The sequence below is a fragment of the Anomalospiza imberbis genome, chromosome 22 (assembly GCF_031753505.1).
Source record: "Anomalospiza imberbis isolate Cuckoo-Finch-1a 21T00152 chromosome 22, ASM3175350v1, whole genome shotgun sequence".
NCBI classification, from domain to species: Eukaryota; Metazoa; Chordata; class Aves; order Passeriformes; family Viduidae; genus Anomalospiza; species Anomalospiza imberbis.
Window position 1 is genome coordinate 4048911 of NC_089702.1, and position 17210 is coordinate 4066120.

At 65.7% G+C, this 17210-nt stretch overlaps 4 protein-coding genes across 4 annotated transcripts in view; 1 reads left to right on the forward strand and 3 right to left on the reverse strand.

Moving 5' to 3' along the window:
- The window catches only part of ODAD4 (outer dynein arm docking complex subunit 4), a 241591-nt gene that overhangs the window by 150323 nt on the left and 74058 nt on the right, over nucleotides 1-17210 (forward strand). The window lies entirely within an intron of this gene.
- Nucleotides 548-1193, reverse strand: HCRT (hypocretin neuropeptide precursor; the record flags this gene model as incomplete). Its single annotated transcript, XM_068212696.1, has 1 exon — nucleotides 548-1193. A coding segment is annotated over one exon (465 nt), but the record flags the coding sequence as incomplete, so codon positions are not given.
- LOC137486812 (inactive phospholipase C-like protein 2) lies at nucleotides 548-12783 on the reverse strand. Its single transcript, XM_068212314.1, has 6 exons — nucleotides 12583-12783; nucleotides 5857-8346; nucleotides 5430-5633; nucleotides 4771-4846; nucleotides 3237-3346; nucleotides 548-3143 (listed from the first exon to the last, which is right to left on the reverse strand). The coding sequence occupies exons 1-6, from the start codon at nucleotides 12760-12762 to the stop codon at nucleotides 2958-2960; spliced, it is 3246 nt and encodes a 1081-aa protein (XP_068068415.1). The 5' UTR covers nucleotides 12763-12783; the 3' UTR covers nucleotides 548-2957.
- GHDC (GH3 domain containing) lies at nucleotides 13883-17095 on the reverse strand. Its single transcript, XM_068212337.1, has 8 exons — nucleotides 16746-17095; nucleotides 16534-16664; nucleotides 15883-16459; nucleotides 15444-15627; nucleotides 15283-15354; nucleotides 15042-15175; nucleotides 14833-14921; nucleotides 13883-14731 (listed from the first exon to the last, which is right to left on the reverse strand). The coding sequence occupies exons 1-8, from the start codon at nucleotides 16963-16965 to the stop codon at nucleotides 14531-14533; spliced, it is 1608 nt and encodes a 535-aa protein (XP_068068438.1). The 5' UTR covers nucleotides 16966-17095; the 3' UTR covers nucleotides 13883-14530.

Genomic DNA, 17210 nt, shown 5'->3' on the forward strand with positions numbered 1-17210 from the left:
AGGGGCCTCGGCGCCGTCGAGCACCGTCTCCCGCCCGCGGGTAGGGCGATCCGGCCAGGGGGGGCTCTGGGTTGGTGGCGCCGGGACCCGCTCGGCGCTGGAGCCGCGGTACCGGGAGGCACCGGGACCCGCTGGGCCGCGGGAGCCGCGGTACCGGGAGGCACCGGGACCCGCTCGGCGCTGGAGCCGCGGTACCGGGAGGCACCGGGACCCGCTGGGCCGCTGGAGCCGCGGTACCGGGAGGCACCGGGACCCGCTCGGCGCGGGAGCCGCGGTACCGGGAGGCACCGGGACCCGCTGGGCCACGGGAGCCGCTCGCCCCCGGCGCTCTCGGGCCCACGGGAGCTGCAGGAGGAGCGGGACGCGCCGCACCTCGGCTGACCTCTGTGCTGGTAGAGCACCAGGCAGCCGGTCCCGCGCACGCCCCAGTGCAGGCGCCGCAGATGAGCCCAGTCCCAGCCCCGCGGAGGAAGGCGCTTGCCCCGGCAGCTGCCCCGCACCGAGCTGCCCCCGCCCGACCCCTCCCCAGAGACACAACAGAGCCGGCTGACATCAGGCTACCATTTATTGTAAAAGGCCGCGGTGCCCGCGGTGCCCTGAGCAGGCTGGGCCAGGGCCAGGGCTGGGAGGAGGTATCTAAAAGTGCTATTTACACTGAGCTCCGGCTGTGTGTCCCCGGAGTCCATCCTGCCGGGGATCCTCTCTCGGTCCCGCTGCCCCCATCCCATTCAGTAAAAGCTCCTTGCAGCTCCCTGGGCCTGGCTCGTGCTCAGGTCCTTCCCTGAGTGTCCCTGGCACTCCCTGGCGCCGTCAGGGCTGGTGGCAGCACCTCGCGGCACCGCTGTCGGCTGGGCGACCGTGCCCGCAGGGCAGCCCAACGTGTCGTGGCAGACGGTGCCAGAGTGCTGCCCCCGCTTGCCCATTGTGAGGATGCCCGCAGCGTGGTTGCCGGAGCCATGGAGCAGGCGGTAGAGCCGGCTCTGGAAGGCCAGGGGGACGCTCTTCCTCTTGCCCAGTGTGAGGATGCCAGCAGCGTGGTTGCCCATGCCGTGCAGGAGGTCGTAGACACGGCAGGGGCAGGTCTTCTGCCGGCAGCAGTGGGGCAGGCTCTGCCGGGCAGCAGCCAGGGAGCAGAGCAGGAGCAGGAGCAGGAGGCAGGCAGCTCGCCGGGGCTGCCGGACCAACGGGCAGCGTTAGCGACAGGGCAGAGAGGGGGGTACTGCCCAGCCCCAGGACTGTCCCCTCTGCTGTGCTCACTGGTGTTTCAACCCCACCCTGCCCTGGTTGTTGCTGCAGGGGCCCAGCCCCACACCCGAGGTGTACCCGGAACCTCACCCTTCGCTGCCCTGGGGCACAGCTAGCACCCTCACCTGTGTCCCAGCCAGCAGCCAGATGTGGGTGTCCTCACCACACCCCTGCCCTGCTCCAGCACACAGCAGCTGTGGCAAACACCCTCCTCTCTCTGTCCAGTGCCACAGGACAAGCAGTGAAAGCACCTATGCTGCAGGCATTGCGTGCCCAGCTCCCTCCCAGGCAGTTCCCTCATCAACTCCTGGCTACAGTCAGAGAGTCCCGAGATTTGCTGCACACTCAGAGCTTCCCAAGAAACCGGCCAGGCCCTCCCACACCCCCAGCCCAACATTCTGACCTCCCACCCATGGCTGTTCTCTTGTCCCTAGGGGCTGCAGCACCCCAGCCCCACCTTGGTGTTGGGCGCCTCCATCCTTCCTGGGGTCTTCAGGTGGCCGAGCGGCTCTGGGGCATGTCCCATCGGGCAGCTGGCAGCACAGCACCCTGCACTGCCACTGCCACTTTATAGGGGCCAGCACAATAGTGCTGCCAAAAATACCGCCGGGGCAGCGGGAGCAACTGGTGTCTGGGAGACGTGGGAGCGCTGTGGCCGGTAGCCCGGAGACCGTCCAGGCCTTTCCCCTCATTTGCAGCTCCCCATTGTGAGGGTACTCACTGGACGGGGTGCCTGGCACTAATGAGGCCATAATTGCCCACGGCCGCGCTGCTGGGCTGGCACAAAGGGGCTGAAGGTCAGCGCTGGCCGGCTCCGACAGCAGCGCAGTGTGCGGGGCCGCTGCTCAGAGCCCCATTAGGCTAATTAACCCCCCGAACAAAGGGGTGCCAGCAGCTGTATAGCTCCCTGACTGACGTGGGGAGCCGTCAGCCTGCGCTTGGCTGGTGCCAGGGAGGGATAGTGCCACCAGGGTCCCGTACCCGGTGCCACCCTCCATCCCCTTTGGTGACACAGTCCCATCCTGGTCCTGTGCCTGGAACAGAGGGAGCCACAGGGCACCAGGGAGGGTCTTGCACTCTTTGTAACACTCCAGACCACCTCCAGCCCTTGCTTGTGCTGAACGCCCTTGCCCTGGGGGATGAACCCAAACATTCCCCTGATGCCAGAAGCCACATCTGCTGTTCAGGGATGCTGTTCATATCTGCTGGCCCTACATCTGCTGCACCAGAGAGCCTCCCAGCCCCTCTGCATAGTGGGGACCCCAGGGATGCTGTGGAGGTGACAGGAGCAGCCAGGATCCTTCTGCCAGCAAGGTTTTCCCCAGGGCTGGTGAAGGCCAAACCTGCAGCCCTGGAGAGGGCGGGCAGGAGCCCAGACCTGGGGCTGCTTTTCCAAGTGGCATCTGCCACAGCAGGCTGGGGGTACATGCACATGGGCACTGGGCTACCAGCATCCCCACTGGCCCCTCGGCAGAGTACTGGCTCCAGAAGCAGATGGAGGGGATGGATGAGTCCTCTGGGAGCTTGGCGAGGCAAGAGGGAGCAGGGACATCTCTCCCCTACCTCTCCACTGAATTCTGGTGCAAGCCCCGCAACACGGCAGAGCACAGGCACCCAGCCTCACACACGTTTCCCAGGCAGGCTGGGGGCTCCCTGCTCCCGGCCCCTGTGGCCAGGGGGGCTCAGTCCGGGCCCCGAGCCCCAGACCGGGGTCAGCAGGACGCTGTGTCGCCACCTCCGTCTGTCTCAGGGATTGGCTCCAGCGGGGCTTGCAGCCGAGAGGGCTCCGGCGAGGCTGATCCGTTCCTGCCAATGCCGCAGGACTGTCCCGCATTGTGGATCTGCCACAGGTTGTCCAGCGCCTCCGCCTTGGCATGCTTGAGGAGGTCAGCCTGGCCCTAAGGGGAGGAGACATCGGGGTGGGGGTGTTAGGGTGGAGGAAGAGAGTGACAGAGCAGGGCAGGTGTGTCTGCGCAGCCCTTGCCCCTCACCTTGAGGACAGTGATGTTCCAGGCGAAGCTCTCCAGCGCCTTCTGCAGCTTGCGGCCCCTCAGCCCCTCCTTGGTCTCGATGCGGTGCAGCTCCTTGTGGAAATCCATCCCTGCATTGACGGGAGAGGTGCTCAGTGCTTGCAGGGACGTTGGCACAAGGACAGCCACCACCCACGACTAACAGGGACCAAGCCAGAGGGATACCCTTTGCCCACCATGGGAATGCAGGCTGGGTGGGCTCCCCACTGCCCCAGCAGCCTCAAGAACCCTCCATGCCTCGAATGACGGGCCAATGGAACCCCGAACATCCCAGCCCCGTGGTCAGCTGCGGCCTGTGGCCGTGCTGGACCCAGACACCATGAGGTCTGGAAGGGCAGTGAAGACCCTGGGCAGAGGCACAACACTTGCACTCCATGGCTCATCTTGGGGGGAGTCAGAGCAGGGCCACCAGACTCCCCCATCGCTGCAGGCCCCGTCCCTGTGCCCCACGTGACATCCCCGTGAGTGGGTGCTATATTTACCCCTCCTGACGCAGCAGCGGCTCCGGGCCCACGCGAGGGCTCCCACGCAGCTCACTCGCCCTCGCGCTGCCAATCAGCACGCCCACAGCCTCGCGCCCCCGCCGCAGCTCCCTGGAGCCCCAGATCCTGCCAGCCGGGAACCGGCTGTGCTGGCACCACAGCGGCTTGTCCACAGCGCGGCCAGGGTGAAAGCAGGGACAGGCAGCACCAGGGCACGGGCGCGGGGGCTGCAGCTGCCAAATTGGTTCCTACCACCACCCCGAGGGGCTGCACACCCCAGAATCCCTCTGCTCTGCAGCACTGCAGCGCAGCAGCCAGAGCAGAGCAGGAGGGCACGGCACCAATCTGTGCCCTGCAGCTTGTGCCCCACTGCTCCACTCCCCCAGCGCTCGCAGCAGTGGCAGAGCTGAGCCAAGAGTTTGGGGAGATTTCCGTCTGCCGCGTAGGCAGGGAACAAACACGGCTGCTGGCAGCCAGGCTGGCATGGCGGGGACAGCAGAGCAGGGCCCCCTCTTCTTCCCAAGCCCCTCCAGCTCCTGATACTTTCCCAGCTCCACGGGGAGCCCACAGAAGCCCCTGGAGCTGGTGGGGCTCTCCCTGTGGGGTCCCAGCCAACACAGGGGCCATGCAGCCATTGGGGCTTGGAGTGGGGCCAGAGGTCCCAGGCAGCTGCCAGAGTGGGGGCACCTGCGGGGAGGACCAGGGCAGGCAGCAGCAGCACCTGCCTGTGTGGGTTCTGCCATGTGTTTGGGAAGTCTTAACACTCAGTTGCCATTTCTGCCGTCAGCCCCAGCCTGTTATTTCTGGCACTAATTATGTTCTGGCGTTTGACAGCTAATGACTCTTCCCCGCTTCCTCATCAGCCTCCCCCACTCTGCTTGCTCCCTACCACACAGCTCTGCAGCCCACCCACCCACACCCTGCCCCAGTGCAGGAAGCCCTGAGCCGCCCAGGACGTGCCAAGGTCCACAGCCAGAGCTGAGGTGGAGCTGGGGCTGCCCTCCAGGACCCACCTGCCTGCTGTGCCTGGATGAGCTTCCCGTACACCGCGTCGGCAGACTCGATCAGCGTCCGGCTGGTCTGGATCATCTAGGGAGAGGGGCAACATGAGGAGCTGGGCAGCCCTGGCCCTGTGCCCCTTGCCAAGTGGATGGGGAGACAGAGCTCATCAGGGGCTGCCCCCTGCACCAGCACGGTGCCCAGGGTCTGGCCCTTCCCATCTCACCACACACGACCGGGTATGGTGTGACCAGCACGTGGCCAATGGCCAGGTTCCCTTCAACACAAAAGAAGGAAGCAGCTCTGGCCGTGGCTATCAATAGGATTTCTCCCACCTGGTGGGACCAAGGCAAGGGACAGGCAGTGCAGGCACAAGGTAGGGGCTGCAGTGTCCGAGGGTTGGACTGATCAGGGCAAGCCTGTGCCTTGGCAAGACCCCTCCCTGGGCAGGCCTCATGCAGCCCCCTGGCCGTGCACCTTCCCCTGCCCCAGGATGGGTACAGTGAGTTCAGGGTTCCCCATCCTTGGACCTTCTGATCCATCCCACAAAACCTGCCTGGGTTCATCCCACAAAACCTACTCAGGTTCATCCCATAAAACCTGCACCACCACTGGGTGCTGGTCCCAGTGCCACTGATCCCAGGGAGCTGAGCCCCGTCAGGACGGCACTTACCGTCTCGTAGGCAGTGAGGACCTTGCGCAGCAGGTCGGGGATGGGGCCCTGGGCCTCCATGGGGGGGTACTGCTCTGCCAGGTTGAGGGTGACGCTGGGTGCGCTGTCACTGTGCAGCAGCCATGTGGACACCGTCAGGATGCATTGCTTCATATTGGCAGCGGGTGTCAGCCCACACAGCTCCTTGAAGGAGACCAACGCATTCTGCAGAGACCAGTGTCCAGTGTCAGGAGTTCAGCTGGGAGGACCCCCAGGAGCCCCCCAAGCACAGGAACACCCCCATTTCCCACAGCCCTCTGCTCCAGATAAGGCTCCTCGCTCACGTCCCCCAGGAAAAGGGGGACAGCCTGGCTCCCCACCACTCTCAGTCCAGCCCCATCCTGCCCTGAACAAACCAGGTCTCCCGGTGCCTCTGCAGAGGCCGTACCTGTACATTCTCCCGCAGGTCAGTGGCCTCCCGCAGCGGCTGGGTGGCCGTCCGGAAGACTTCATCGATGGCTTTGATGCCAGTGGCCTTGGTGGAAGTGTACTCCCGCACTCGGCGGCCCCGGCGCCCTGCCAGCCCCCGGCGGTGCCCCTTGCCCCCACCACGGCGGTCAGTGATGGCCACATGCACAAAGAGGGTGGCGTGGGGCAGGGGCTCCCCGGCCAGCGACTGGAGGGGGACGTGGCGGTAGCCAGGCTGCAGGCACTCAAAGGGGATGGTGTACTGGGCAATGAACTCGTCCCCAATGTAGTCATCGTCCAGCACAACGAAGCGCAGGACAGCCAGCTCCGGCAGGTTGATCTGGAACTCCAGGCTCTCGTCGAAGATGGGGTTGTCCCCGCTCTGCAGGGCCGTCTTGGTGCGGTGCTCGGCGCAGTCGGCCGGGATGCCATGGATTTCAGCACAGACATAGGGCTCCACAACCTCCCCCTTGGCGCCCGAGCCCTTGGGCTTGGGCAGGTTCTGCCCGCTGATGACTTTGAGGTGTAGGAGCTGGGCAGGCACCCCGGGCAGGGAGTCCTTGGCATTGGCACTGAAGTAGGAGACCTCCTCCCGCATGATGGCCGGGCGGAGGACGTAGCCACAGGCCCCATTCTGCCGGAACCAGCCCGCATTCAGGTCCATCATGAGCCCCGGTGTCTGGTAGTTCATAGCCACCATCTGGCAGCCGCACTTCCAGAAATCCTGGGGGTTCATGTTGCTGGCATCGATGCGCATGGGGCTGGGGTAGATGCGGGAGAGGAACCGCTTGTTGTAGCTGACCAGCTCAGCCGGACACTCGTTGGCGAAGCGTCCCGCCTCCACCTCGCTGAAGGAGCACATCTCCCAGTAGCGTTGCCCACGTCTCGAGCTCTCAAAGTCCTGGAAGGGCACTGCCTGGCAGAGGCTCACCAGCTCCGAGAGCTCACGGCTGAGGCGCACCCGCCGCAGGCCACCTCCCTCCGGTGCCTCCCGGTCCTCCTGGCCCAGTCGCCGCGCCAGCTCCCAGCCTTCCTCCTCGTCCGACACCTCCCCCTCGCTGTCCTCGCAGGTGGGCGGCAGCTTCTTGCCCTTGATGAGGATGCGGCCCTTGAGCTCCTCCGGGGAGGGCAGGTAGGACGCCACGGGGTTGGGGGGCTCCAGGTACAGCTTCTCCCCCAGCGTCTTGCGCAGGCACTGGGCAGCGAGCCGCTGCTGGGGGGCCGAGCAGCGCACCACCAGGCAGAGGATGAGGGGGTAGGCGGAGGCAGTGAAGGCATGCTGGTCAATCAGCCCCACCACGGCACGGAAGGGCACACAGGAGGCAGCCGAGGGGCTGGTGTAGACCACAGGCTCACCTTCAGGGCCATCCCACAGCACCAGCTCGATGCTGCGGCAGCCCAGGCCCAGGGCACTGATGTAGCCACTGATGTCTGAGCGGCCCCAGAAGTTGTCCTCCAGCAGGCAGGCGCTGTGGGCAGAGCTAATGTAGTAGTGGGAGAGGGGCTGCGCCATGTCCTGGCAGACCTTGCGGTGCTGCGGGTCAAAGATGGAGCAGTCAGCAGAGAGCAGGTAACGCGTGAAGCCGTCGATGGCCAGGTAGCCCTTCTCCCGGCCCTCCTTGGAGGGTTCATACTTGCTGACGATCTCCAAGCACTTCTCCTCTGTCACCCCCTCCATGCCCTGCTCCACCTCCAGGAACATCAGCAGGTCCTTCACACCCAGGTACTCCTTGTTGCTGGAGAACTGGACCAGCAGGAAAAAGATCTCAGGGCGGGTGCAGAGCTCGCAGTATGCCTCCACGAAGAGGTCGCAGGCCACCTCCATGCCAGGACGCTCACTGGCCTTCTGCAGCTCCTTGAACTTCAGCTCGATGGTGGAGGTCTTCATGCCAGGGTTGAGTGCTTTGATCAGCTGCACAGCCCGGGACACAGGGATGCGGCCGGACTTCTCCAGGTCAGCCAGGTCGAAGACAGAGGAGATCCAGGACGTCCGGAGGCTGGGGTGGCCAGTCCCAGGCGCCTCAGGGCTGTGCTTCCCATAGGACACCAGATAGCGCAGCCCCATCACCCAGGCACTCACCACATCTGCTGAGCTGGCCACCAGGTCCAGGGACTCATAGTTGTCTCCATAGATGATGGAGAAGGCACACTCGTCCGGGAACTGGTCGGAGAGGCCGTTGCTGCGCAGGACAGGTGTCTTCTTGCCCACACGCACCTCTTTGACCGATTTGATCTCAATCTTGGCCTTCTCTGAGTCCTTCTTGGAGGGCTCCCAGCGCACGGAGCGCATGTCGGCATCCAGCACGAAGAAGCGGCTGTACATGCGAGAGTTGGAGCGCACCTTCTTCAGCTCACAGCCCTCCAGCATGAGGGAGATGCAGGCAGCTGTGCTGTTGATCTTGCGGTCATTGGGCATGGAGCTAAAGGACACTGTCTTCTTCTTCTGGGGCGGCCGCTGCCGAGAGCCATCCTGCCAGGGTGGGAAAGGGGCAGAGCCATCAGGGACAGCCAGGCAGCACACGCACCACCAGTTCCCGGCATCCTCCCGCCCCATGGTCGCCCTGTCCCAGCCCAAAGCAGTGCATAGCACTGCCCCAGGGTGCCCCAGCACCACGCTAAGCCCAGTCCACTCCAGTCCACCCCAGTCCACCCCTCTTCTGGGGGCTGGGAGCCAGCTCCAGCCCTGGCTTCCCTCACAGCTCACTGCCTGGCTTATTTTAACTCTGCTTTCCTTCCTTCCTTCCTGCTCCTGGCCCTGAGCTGGATCCTTCCCCACTGCTTGCTCACCCTCACAGGCACAGCCATGCGCCAGCAACCCAGCACAGCCCCTGTCTTCTTGGCCTGGGGACCAGAGGAAAACAGACACCCGGCATGTGATGCACGAGCAGAGCTGCTCCTAGGGAGCCCAAGAGAGATCCTCCACTCTTCTGCAAGGAGTGGGGCAGGACAGCCCCTGCCAGTGCCACATGCTGGGGACAACCACGGCCACGGCTGTGTCCCACAGAGCGCGGGGTCACGACGGCATGGGCTGTTTGCTGCCAGCACCTCATGCCCACACTCTGCCCTGCCTCACTACAGGGAGGGGGGACCCAGCTGCCACGGGGCTGGCAGGGGCAGGGGATAAGGGGAAACAGCAGGGCTAGGAGTGTATTATGGGATGGATTTCATTAAGTAGCACAGTAGGAGGAGATTTAATCCACTTCTTCAAGATTATGGTGAGTCACTTCTAATCTGGTGGTGTCTCTGTCAGAGGCAGGTCCTGCTCAGCTGCTCGGGTTGGAGGTGAGGGGTTGCCCCCCTCCAGTGCCCCGAGAGCTTCCACAGCTCCCACACGGGGCTGCACCTGGGCAAGCACATCTCGTGCCTGACCCTGGAGGGTCGGGCTCTGCCCCACGGGGTCAGGCAGCCACAGCCAAGGGCATTCAGGATAGGTCGCACAAATGGAAGTACAGTTTCCTCAGGGAATGGGGAATCCTCCAAGGATGCCCGGGACACAAAGGCCCAGGGAAGGAGGAACCAGCACCAGCCCTCAGCTCCTTGTTAGAGCCAGGCATATCCCACTATCCTGGAGCTCGGATGTGGTGGCTGTTCGCATCCTCTCGCTGCCAGATTGCTCCAGGGAGCTGGCTGAGCTCCAAGACTCTGCCTCGGTGCCAGCCATCCCGGGTCGGCAGGCGCTCAGCGGCAGGTCACGCCATCGGCCAGCCCTGCGGAGAAGGAATCGACGCCGGATGCTTCCTGCACGCTGCAATCTGAGCGCCCCACTGACAGGCAGCTCCAGCCCCCACCTCGCCGCGGGCCGATGGGCACCGAGGGCCGATGGGCACCGATGGGCACCTCCTGCCCCCGGCAGGACCCCCGCCTCTCTGCGGACCCGCTCCCCGCCCGGCGCACCCACCCCGTGCGGCTCCGCACCGGGCCCCACAGCTGAAAACAGGAAATCCATCCGGAAAGGAAACACGGGCGGGGGGCCTGCGTGCACCCAGCGCCAGGGACCTGCTTCCATCTGTGCCCGCTGCAGGCAGCCAGACACACCCCACCGGCACCAGCCCCGCTGGTCCCCCGACCACCCCGGCTCGGGGCAAAAGCCTTGCAGACCCCCACCCTCCCAAGCTCACATAGGGGACGTGGTGCCCGCTGCAGCGCTTTGGGGTGCCGATGTGTGGCACAGACCCAAGAGCGCCCTGCAGCACACAGGCTCTGCTTCTCCCTCTGCACGGGCAAGCAGCGAGCAGGGGATGCGAGGAGTTTCCCGTCTGCAGCTGCACTACGCTCCTCAGTGCAGCCTGGGCACCGGCAGGGAAGAATCTCTGCTCTCTGGCAGCCCCTCCACAGGCTGTTCCAGGCGATCTTCAACCCCGGGCACAGCCCACGAAGTGCTGGGCGAGGCGCAGCAGGAGCAGCGCAGGCAGGTGATGAGTAAGGCAGCAATGGAGCCGGGAGGACACGGCACCCATGGCCATGACAGCACGGAGCACCCCCAGACAGAGGGCAGAGCTCCAGCTGGAGCAGGGATCCTGCTCACTGTGCCACCGAGCTGGCAGGGAGTAGGCAGGGCTCCACAGAGCAAAGCACAGACCACGACACCGATGCCGACCACGACGCCAGTGGTGAGCGTGGGCTCACACAGAGGGCACGTTCCACCCTAGCTGCCTGTCCTGCCCAACTCTGCAGCATGTGTTAAGCACCTCTTCAGCCAATTATCTCCTGCATTAGTGACCTAGTGAGTGCTGATGCCCTAATCTCAGCCTCCACGTGACGGCCACCATGCCACATAACCCACTCTCAAAGCAAGGGATGGAGAAGAACTCATCAGTCGTTCCTCCCTTCCCTTTATCCCCCTGTCTGGCTGTGATGTGATTCATCTGCAGCTGAATTCCCCAGGTCCTGGGTCTCCCCACTACCCCTATCCCAGTCTGGGCAGCATGGGCAGGGGTGCAGGCAGGCAGCAGCCCCAGAGCTGAGGCAGTGGGAGACCAGGCACAGTCAGGGCTTTTCTACCGTCGTTTGTTCCCTGCCAAGAAGAGAGCGACTGACACATCCACTCCCCACGGCACCAGCTGCCACTCCCCGGCGAGGGGCCATGGAGTCAGATCCCGGCAGAGGCACCACACGGCTCCTGGGGCTGGCGCACGATGGGAAGGGGGCTCAGGGGACGCCTCCTGCGGCAGGGAAGAACAGATCCAATACCCTCTCCAGCATCCCCCCAGCCCACAGGACCACCAGCCCCCTCTGCTTTCAATTGGTGAAGAAAGAAGGGAGCAGGTCCTCTAAGCCAGGGCACAGGGACACTGCAGGGGACAGCTCTGGACTCCGCTGCCCCAGGGCCCCCTGTCTCCACCAGCGAGTCGCACTTTCAGATTCACTCCTCCAGCCTTTTCTGGAAATCCCAAAAAATAACAGAGCCAGCAGCTCTTTCCACATGTGCCTCCGCCGCTTCTCAGGCCCCGGATGGACTCGGAGATGCACAACAGATCAGCACAAGCTGGGGACACTGCTCGGGTCTGACCTCCCCCCGGGCCAGCACCCTCCTCCACCAGCGCTGGCCCTGGGCCACCCGACCTTCACGTGAGGCCAAATCCCGTGGTGACGCAGGTGGTGACAGGGATGTGCCCGGCCCGGGAGCAAGCGAGAGGTTCACCACCCCCAGCCTGCAGTGCCCACGGATGGTCCCTGGGCAAGGAAGGATGCTGGTCCCTCCCGGGAGGAGCAGGAGACCCTGTCAAGTTCCCCAAGGAAACCGGGCACGGACGGCGCACTGGCACCAGCCTCTGGCTGCACGGGAGCACCGGCAGGGCTCCGTGCCGGTTCCGCGTGGGCACAGCCCGGCCGCCCCCGCAACAGTTTGCAGCGAGAGCCCAGGCGGGCGCGGGCAGGAACTCGGGGTCCTGACACGGCTGTCCAGAAAACTGGATCCAGGGGACGGAAGAGTGGGGCTGGGGCACCACGGAAACAGCCCCCTCACGGGGTATTAATAGCACCGGAGCAATCCCAGCTTAAAATAGGCTGCCGGGAGCAGGGAGGCGAGTCCCGGGCGGACGTGACCTATTGTGTCAGTGAGTACCGCTGGCATCAGCACAATCAGGGGCGTTCATTTAGGAAAGCACACGTGTGATCCGCTGCCCACCCAGGTGGGAGACCCCCGAGACCCTCCCTGGACTCCGGCCCCAGCACGGCCCGACAGCACCAACACCAGGTGCTGGGAGCAGACTGCAAGCTGGTCAGGCCAGGCCCAAGGCTCAGTGCTTGTCAGGAGAGAGCACGGGAGAGCAGAAGCTGCTCGAGGGGCGGGAGCGGGCATCTTCTCACGGGAGCCCAGGGGTGTCCTGAGCAGGAGCGGGTGATGCTGCAGCGTGGCCATGGCACTTGACAGGGCGACCCACGGACACTCCACAGAGCCGGGCAGGGCCAGATTGTGCCCTTGGGGACCCTGGGTCCAGGCAGGGTGCGGGGATGCCCTGTCAGTCCCGGTGTGACCAGCATCGCGGGCAGGTGGCGACCCTCGGTCACTCGGGGATGCGGCTGCTCTGCAGCTGCTCGGAGCCGCTGCACGGGCACAGGGGGAGCGAGGAGAGGCGGACAGAAGCGGTGCGGGGGGACGCGGGGCTCGGCGCGGGGACGCGGCTCGGCACCCCAGCGCTGCGCAGGTGCCGGGCCCGGGGCGCGGGGGGGCCGGCCCGGCGCGTTGCCGGTGCGGGGCTCTCACCTTCATGATGCTGGCCCGGGGCGCGGCGGGCGCGGGGCTCCGCTCCGCCGAGTCCTCGCGGCTGCTGCTGCCTGAGCCCGAGCCGGGGCTGCCGCCGCCGCCGCCGCGGGGCCCGTTGGGCAGAGGCGCGGCGGGGCGGGGCGAGCCCGGCGGCGGGGCGCCCCGGGGCCCCTCCGCCATCCCCCGCGGCCTCAGGGCAGCGGCCGCCGCGGGGCCCCGGGGCGCCCGGAGCCTGCGCCCGCCGCCGCCGCCGCTGCGGGCTCAGTGGCGGAGCGGGCGGGAGGCGGCGCGGCCGGGAGGAGGGGACGGGCCGGGCCGGGGGCGGGGACGCGGCGGGGATGGGGACGGGGACGGCGCGGCCCCCTCGCCCCGGGCTGCAGCGGCGGGGCGCGCGGGCGGGCACCGGGCACCGGCACCTTCCACCGCCGGGGCATCCCCGGCCTCCGCCCAGAACTGCGGCGCCCGGGCCCGGCAGCCGCCCCATCCCGGTGGGACCCCGGCCGAGCTCGCACCCTGCAGTCGGGCACGCAAACCCAGCCTGGCACCCTTCAGCCGGGCAGCCGCACCCTCTAGCCTTGGTATCAGCAGCACAAATGAGCCTGCACCCAAAACAAGCTGCACCCTGCAGCCGGGCACTCAAATCGACCTTGCACCCTGCAGCCTGGCATCCAAACCCAGCCGGGCACTCAGCAGCCTGGCCCTGCCCAGCGGGTTCCACCTCACCAGCCTCCCCTCCCACCGGGGTGGTACCCAGGCATGGCAGTGCAAGCAGAGCCGCCCCGTGCAGCCCCGGCCCCGCACGGCGCTGCCACGCAGGTGGCTCGAGGCTTTTGTTTCAGGGTGCTCCGAGCCCAAGGCAAAGCTTCTCCCCGACCTGGAGCAGAAATTTTGCTCCAGGTTTTTCCAGCAGGGATGGGAGCTCGGGCCTCAGACAGGTTCACCCCTGGTGAGGGTCTTGGTTGTGCCGGGGCATGCTTTGTTTTGTGTGAGTCTTGTTCAAGACTTCATCTCCTGCCCATGGCCCGGCTGCCCACCAGCAGCAGCTGCGGCACAGCAGGTGCCCCACACGCCCTCGCCAGCCCTTGAAATAACCCTTAATGAGCAGTAGGGGAAATGACCAGTCCCTCCTGATGTGCCTCAAAGGCACAAAGAGCCTGGTGCCCCCAGAGTGCTCAGCTGGTTAAATATTCATGGCTGCCCCTTCCCCAAGACCCCTGAGAACAGCAGCAACTCCTCAGCCCCCAGAGCAGATTGCTTGAGCAATCTCTTTAATTAAGATTAAAAATAATAGTCTAAAAAATCAATCCCGGAGTGCGGTCCTTTATTTATTTTTAAAAGATAATCCTCCTTTATTTTGCATTTGGTTTTTAAAACATTAAAAGCAGCCTTTACTGGAGCTTATTCTTAAACCAGTGGAACACGCACTGAAACCCAGCTGGGGCTGCTCTGTGACACCCGCCACCACCAGCCACCTGAGCCCTGCCCGCAGTGTCCCTGCCAGGGGACAAAATGCCACAGGGACCCAGTGCTCAGTGATGAGCCACGGCTCTTCTGCTCCTCCTGCTCCTGCAGGTTTCCATTGAGCCCTCTGCATCAGCCACGGGCTGTGGTGCACAATGGGAAAGGCACAGGAACCCACCCCACTGTGGCTGCAGGTGTTGCCAAGGCACTGAGTGAGGGGGTCCTGCAGCTGCGGGATCCCACTGCCCCCTGAGGCTCCCAAGCTCCTGCTCCATCTCCACAGCAGCACTGAGTGGTGCCCACGGGTGCCTGCTGCTGCCACGGATCACGGTCAAGCTCACTGTCTCCATTTGCTCCACTCAGCCAAACCCTCTGGGCTGGGCACCCTTGCCCCCACACCCTCCCACCCCAGGGACACAGCCCCTCCTCAGAGGGTGCATGCCGAGTGAACCCCAGGGTGGAAGGGCTCTGAGGCCCCTAGGCTGCCCTAGGAGATGACTGATCCCTGGATGAGCCACAGCAGCTGCTCTTCACGCAGGACCCTGGGCATGGGCATGGGGGAGCCCAGTGCTTCCCGCAGCCGGGTGAAGGTCCTGGGCCTCACCAGGTGCAGGCGCAGGGGCCCAATGCTGCCCTTGAAGCGGAAGGATTTGTAGATGGGGAAATCCTCCTGGAGACACTGGTCCAGCTGCAAAGAGAGGGCAGCTGCCTGTGCTGGTCCCACACTGCCATACCAGCGTCCTTCAGCCACGCCACACAGACCCAGAGCAGAGTCCATGTCCTGCTCACCTTGTAGCGCTGCCCCTCCGACAGGTCCCGCAGGCCCTGCAGCTCCATGAACACCTCGTAGTGGGGGGCACAGGGCCCTGAAGAGTCACCTGGAGCAGCACCATGAGTATGTTAAAGCTGCCAGCTTCCTGCAGCACAGGAGGGCTGCAGACCCCCATGCAGTGCCAGCTACACTTTTAGGGGGACTTGGACAGCTCAGGGGAACTCACCCAGCAGGCTGCTCTCCACACAGACGTAGTCAATCAGGCGAGCACCCGGCCACATCCTCAGGGTGCGGCACAGGCTCTGGCAGAACTGCTCCTCAGGGATGCTCTCACCTCGCACGCTCAGCGTCTGGCTCTCCCTGCGGCGCAGGGACACAGGGTGGGTCATTGGCACCCTCCTGCTAAGACCCTGCCTGTAAATGGGCCCAGCTCCCTAAGGTGAGGGACAGGCATGGGGTGTCCCCACCTGCGCACAGGTTCCACCAGGGGACATTTCTTGTGGAAGCCGGTCACCTTCAGCACCTCCCCAGTACGGCACCTGCATGGGCAGGGGGAGTGTGAGGGGGAGATGGGTGCGTGGGGCTGGGGCAGGCAGCCCCCCAGGACTACACAGCAGCGAGGAGGCACCTGTATTCTCCTGGCTGGGCTGTCACAACCAGCCCGTACTCGCGGCCCTCCCAGAGCTCATCCAGCAGCACCGTCCGTGGTTCCTTGCTGGCCAGGCAGGGCAGGAACTCGCAGAAAGCCCAGTCAGGGCACAGCAGGAATCGGGGCACTGGCTCTGCTGGCCACAGGTTTACACCAAGCAGGGCTGGGCAGAGGCAGCACGTGCCAGTGTGAGCTCCCCAGACCAGCTCATCCTTGCCCACAGAAGCCTCACCCCTTCCAAAGGGCAGAATTTTGCTGGTGCCAGGACTGAGCTGTTTTCAGGTCGCAGGAAGGGAATGCAGCACAGAGAGGCACCAGCATTTGCTGGGGCAGGGAGATCTGTGCTGCCATATGGCAGCAGTTCCCTGTGGGCACCCAGGGCAGACCATGGGGACATGCCAGCGTGGAGGACACTCACCTCCCGCTGCCTGGTAGAAGGGGCAGTAGAAGGGCAGCCCCTGGCAGTCCGCCTGGCGGAGGGAGTCGCAGTAGAGCCGCTCCGTGCCATGCATGGTCCTCACCACCACCACCTCCAGCTGTGGCCACAGACGCAACACGATGCCCTCGAAGCCGCGGGCACACTCAGCACGGAGCTCGGCTGCCCGGGCAGCACCAGGCGTCAACAGTGCCTGCAGCTGGTCCCGCACCCCCTCGGGCAGCCCGGGCTGGAGGCTCAGCCTGCCCAGCTCCAGCTCCTGGGCCAGCCGGGGCCATTCAGTGCGCAGGGTCACCAGCGCGTCGTGCAGCTCGGCTGCCAGCCCGGCCTCCAGCACACGCAGCGCACGCTGCCGCAGGGCAAAGAGCAGCTGCACCCGCAGCGCAGCGGCCCGCGAGGGCAGGACGGCCGCTGCGGCCGGGGTGCAGTACAGGGTGGGCAGCGGCCACCCCGCCGGGGCGCGGGGACGGCCAGGGCTCCAGTGCAGCACGGCCGTGCCCCGGCGGACCAGTGCCCGTGGAAACGCGGCGCCGAGGGCATCCAGGTAAAGCAGGGAGCCCTGCGGGGGAGGGTCGGGTCAGGAGGGCAGAGCCTGCGGGGATCCGCGCCCACCCCGCCCGCCGCTCCCCGTACCTGCAGCCGGGGGTCGGTGTCCCAGGAGCCGGGGAGCAGAGCCCAGAGCCGCAGCGGGGGAACCGGAAACCCCGGCGCTTCGTCCCGACAGGGCTGCCCCAGGGGATGCCGCTCCTGGAACTCCTCCGAGCCTGCCGGGACAGGCACAAGCTGAGAAGGGCGACCATGGGACCGACCCCTTCCCGCCCCCCTTCCCGCAGCCCCGCGCTCACCGCCGGCCGTCCCGGTGCCGGTGCCCAGCAGGCGCCGCAGCCGCCGCTCCTGGCTCAGCCGCACGTCGCTGCCCGCAGCCTCCAGCCGCCGCCGGTACCGGCCCCCGGCGCGGCGCAGCGCGGAACGGACTAGGCGGTGCCGTAGCGCGGGGACGGCCACGGCCACGGCCACGGCCACGGCCACGGCCACCACCGCCGCGACTGCCACCGCCGGCAGCATCGCGGAATGCGGACACCGCCTCAGGGAAGGGACCCGGCCCTGGACCCCCCTCGCCCACCCGGCTATTCCGCCTCCGGCAGAAATGACGGAGATTTATCGCGCCCGGCACCGCCTCCCTCCCCGCTTCACTTTTATTTTCATTTTCACCTTTACACCGCACACCCCGGGCCCCCCGCTCGGCGGGGAATTCAACCGCAATTGAACCCCGGATACCAGCGCCCTCTACCCCTCCATCAAAAGCAAGC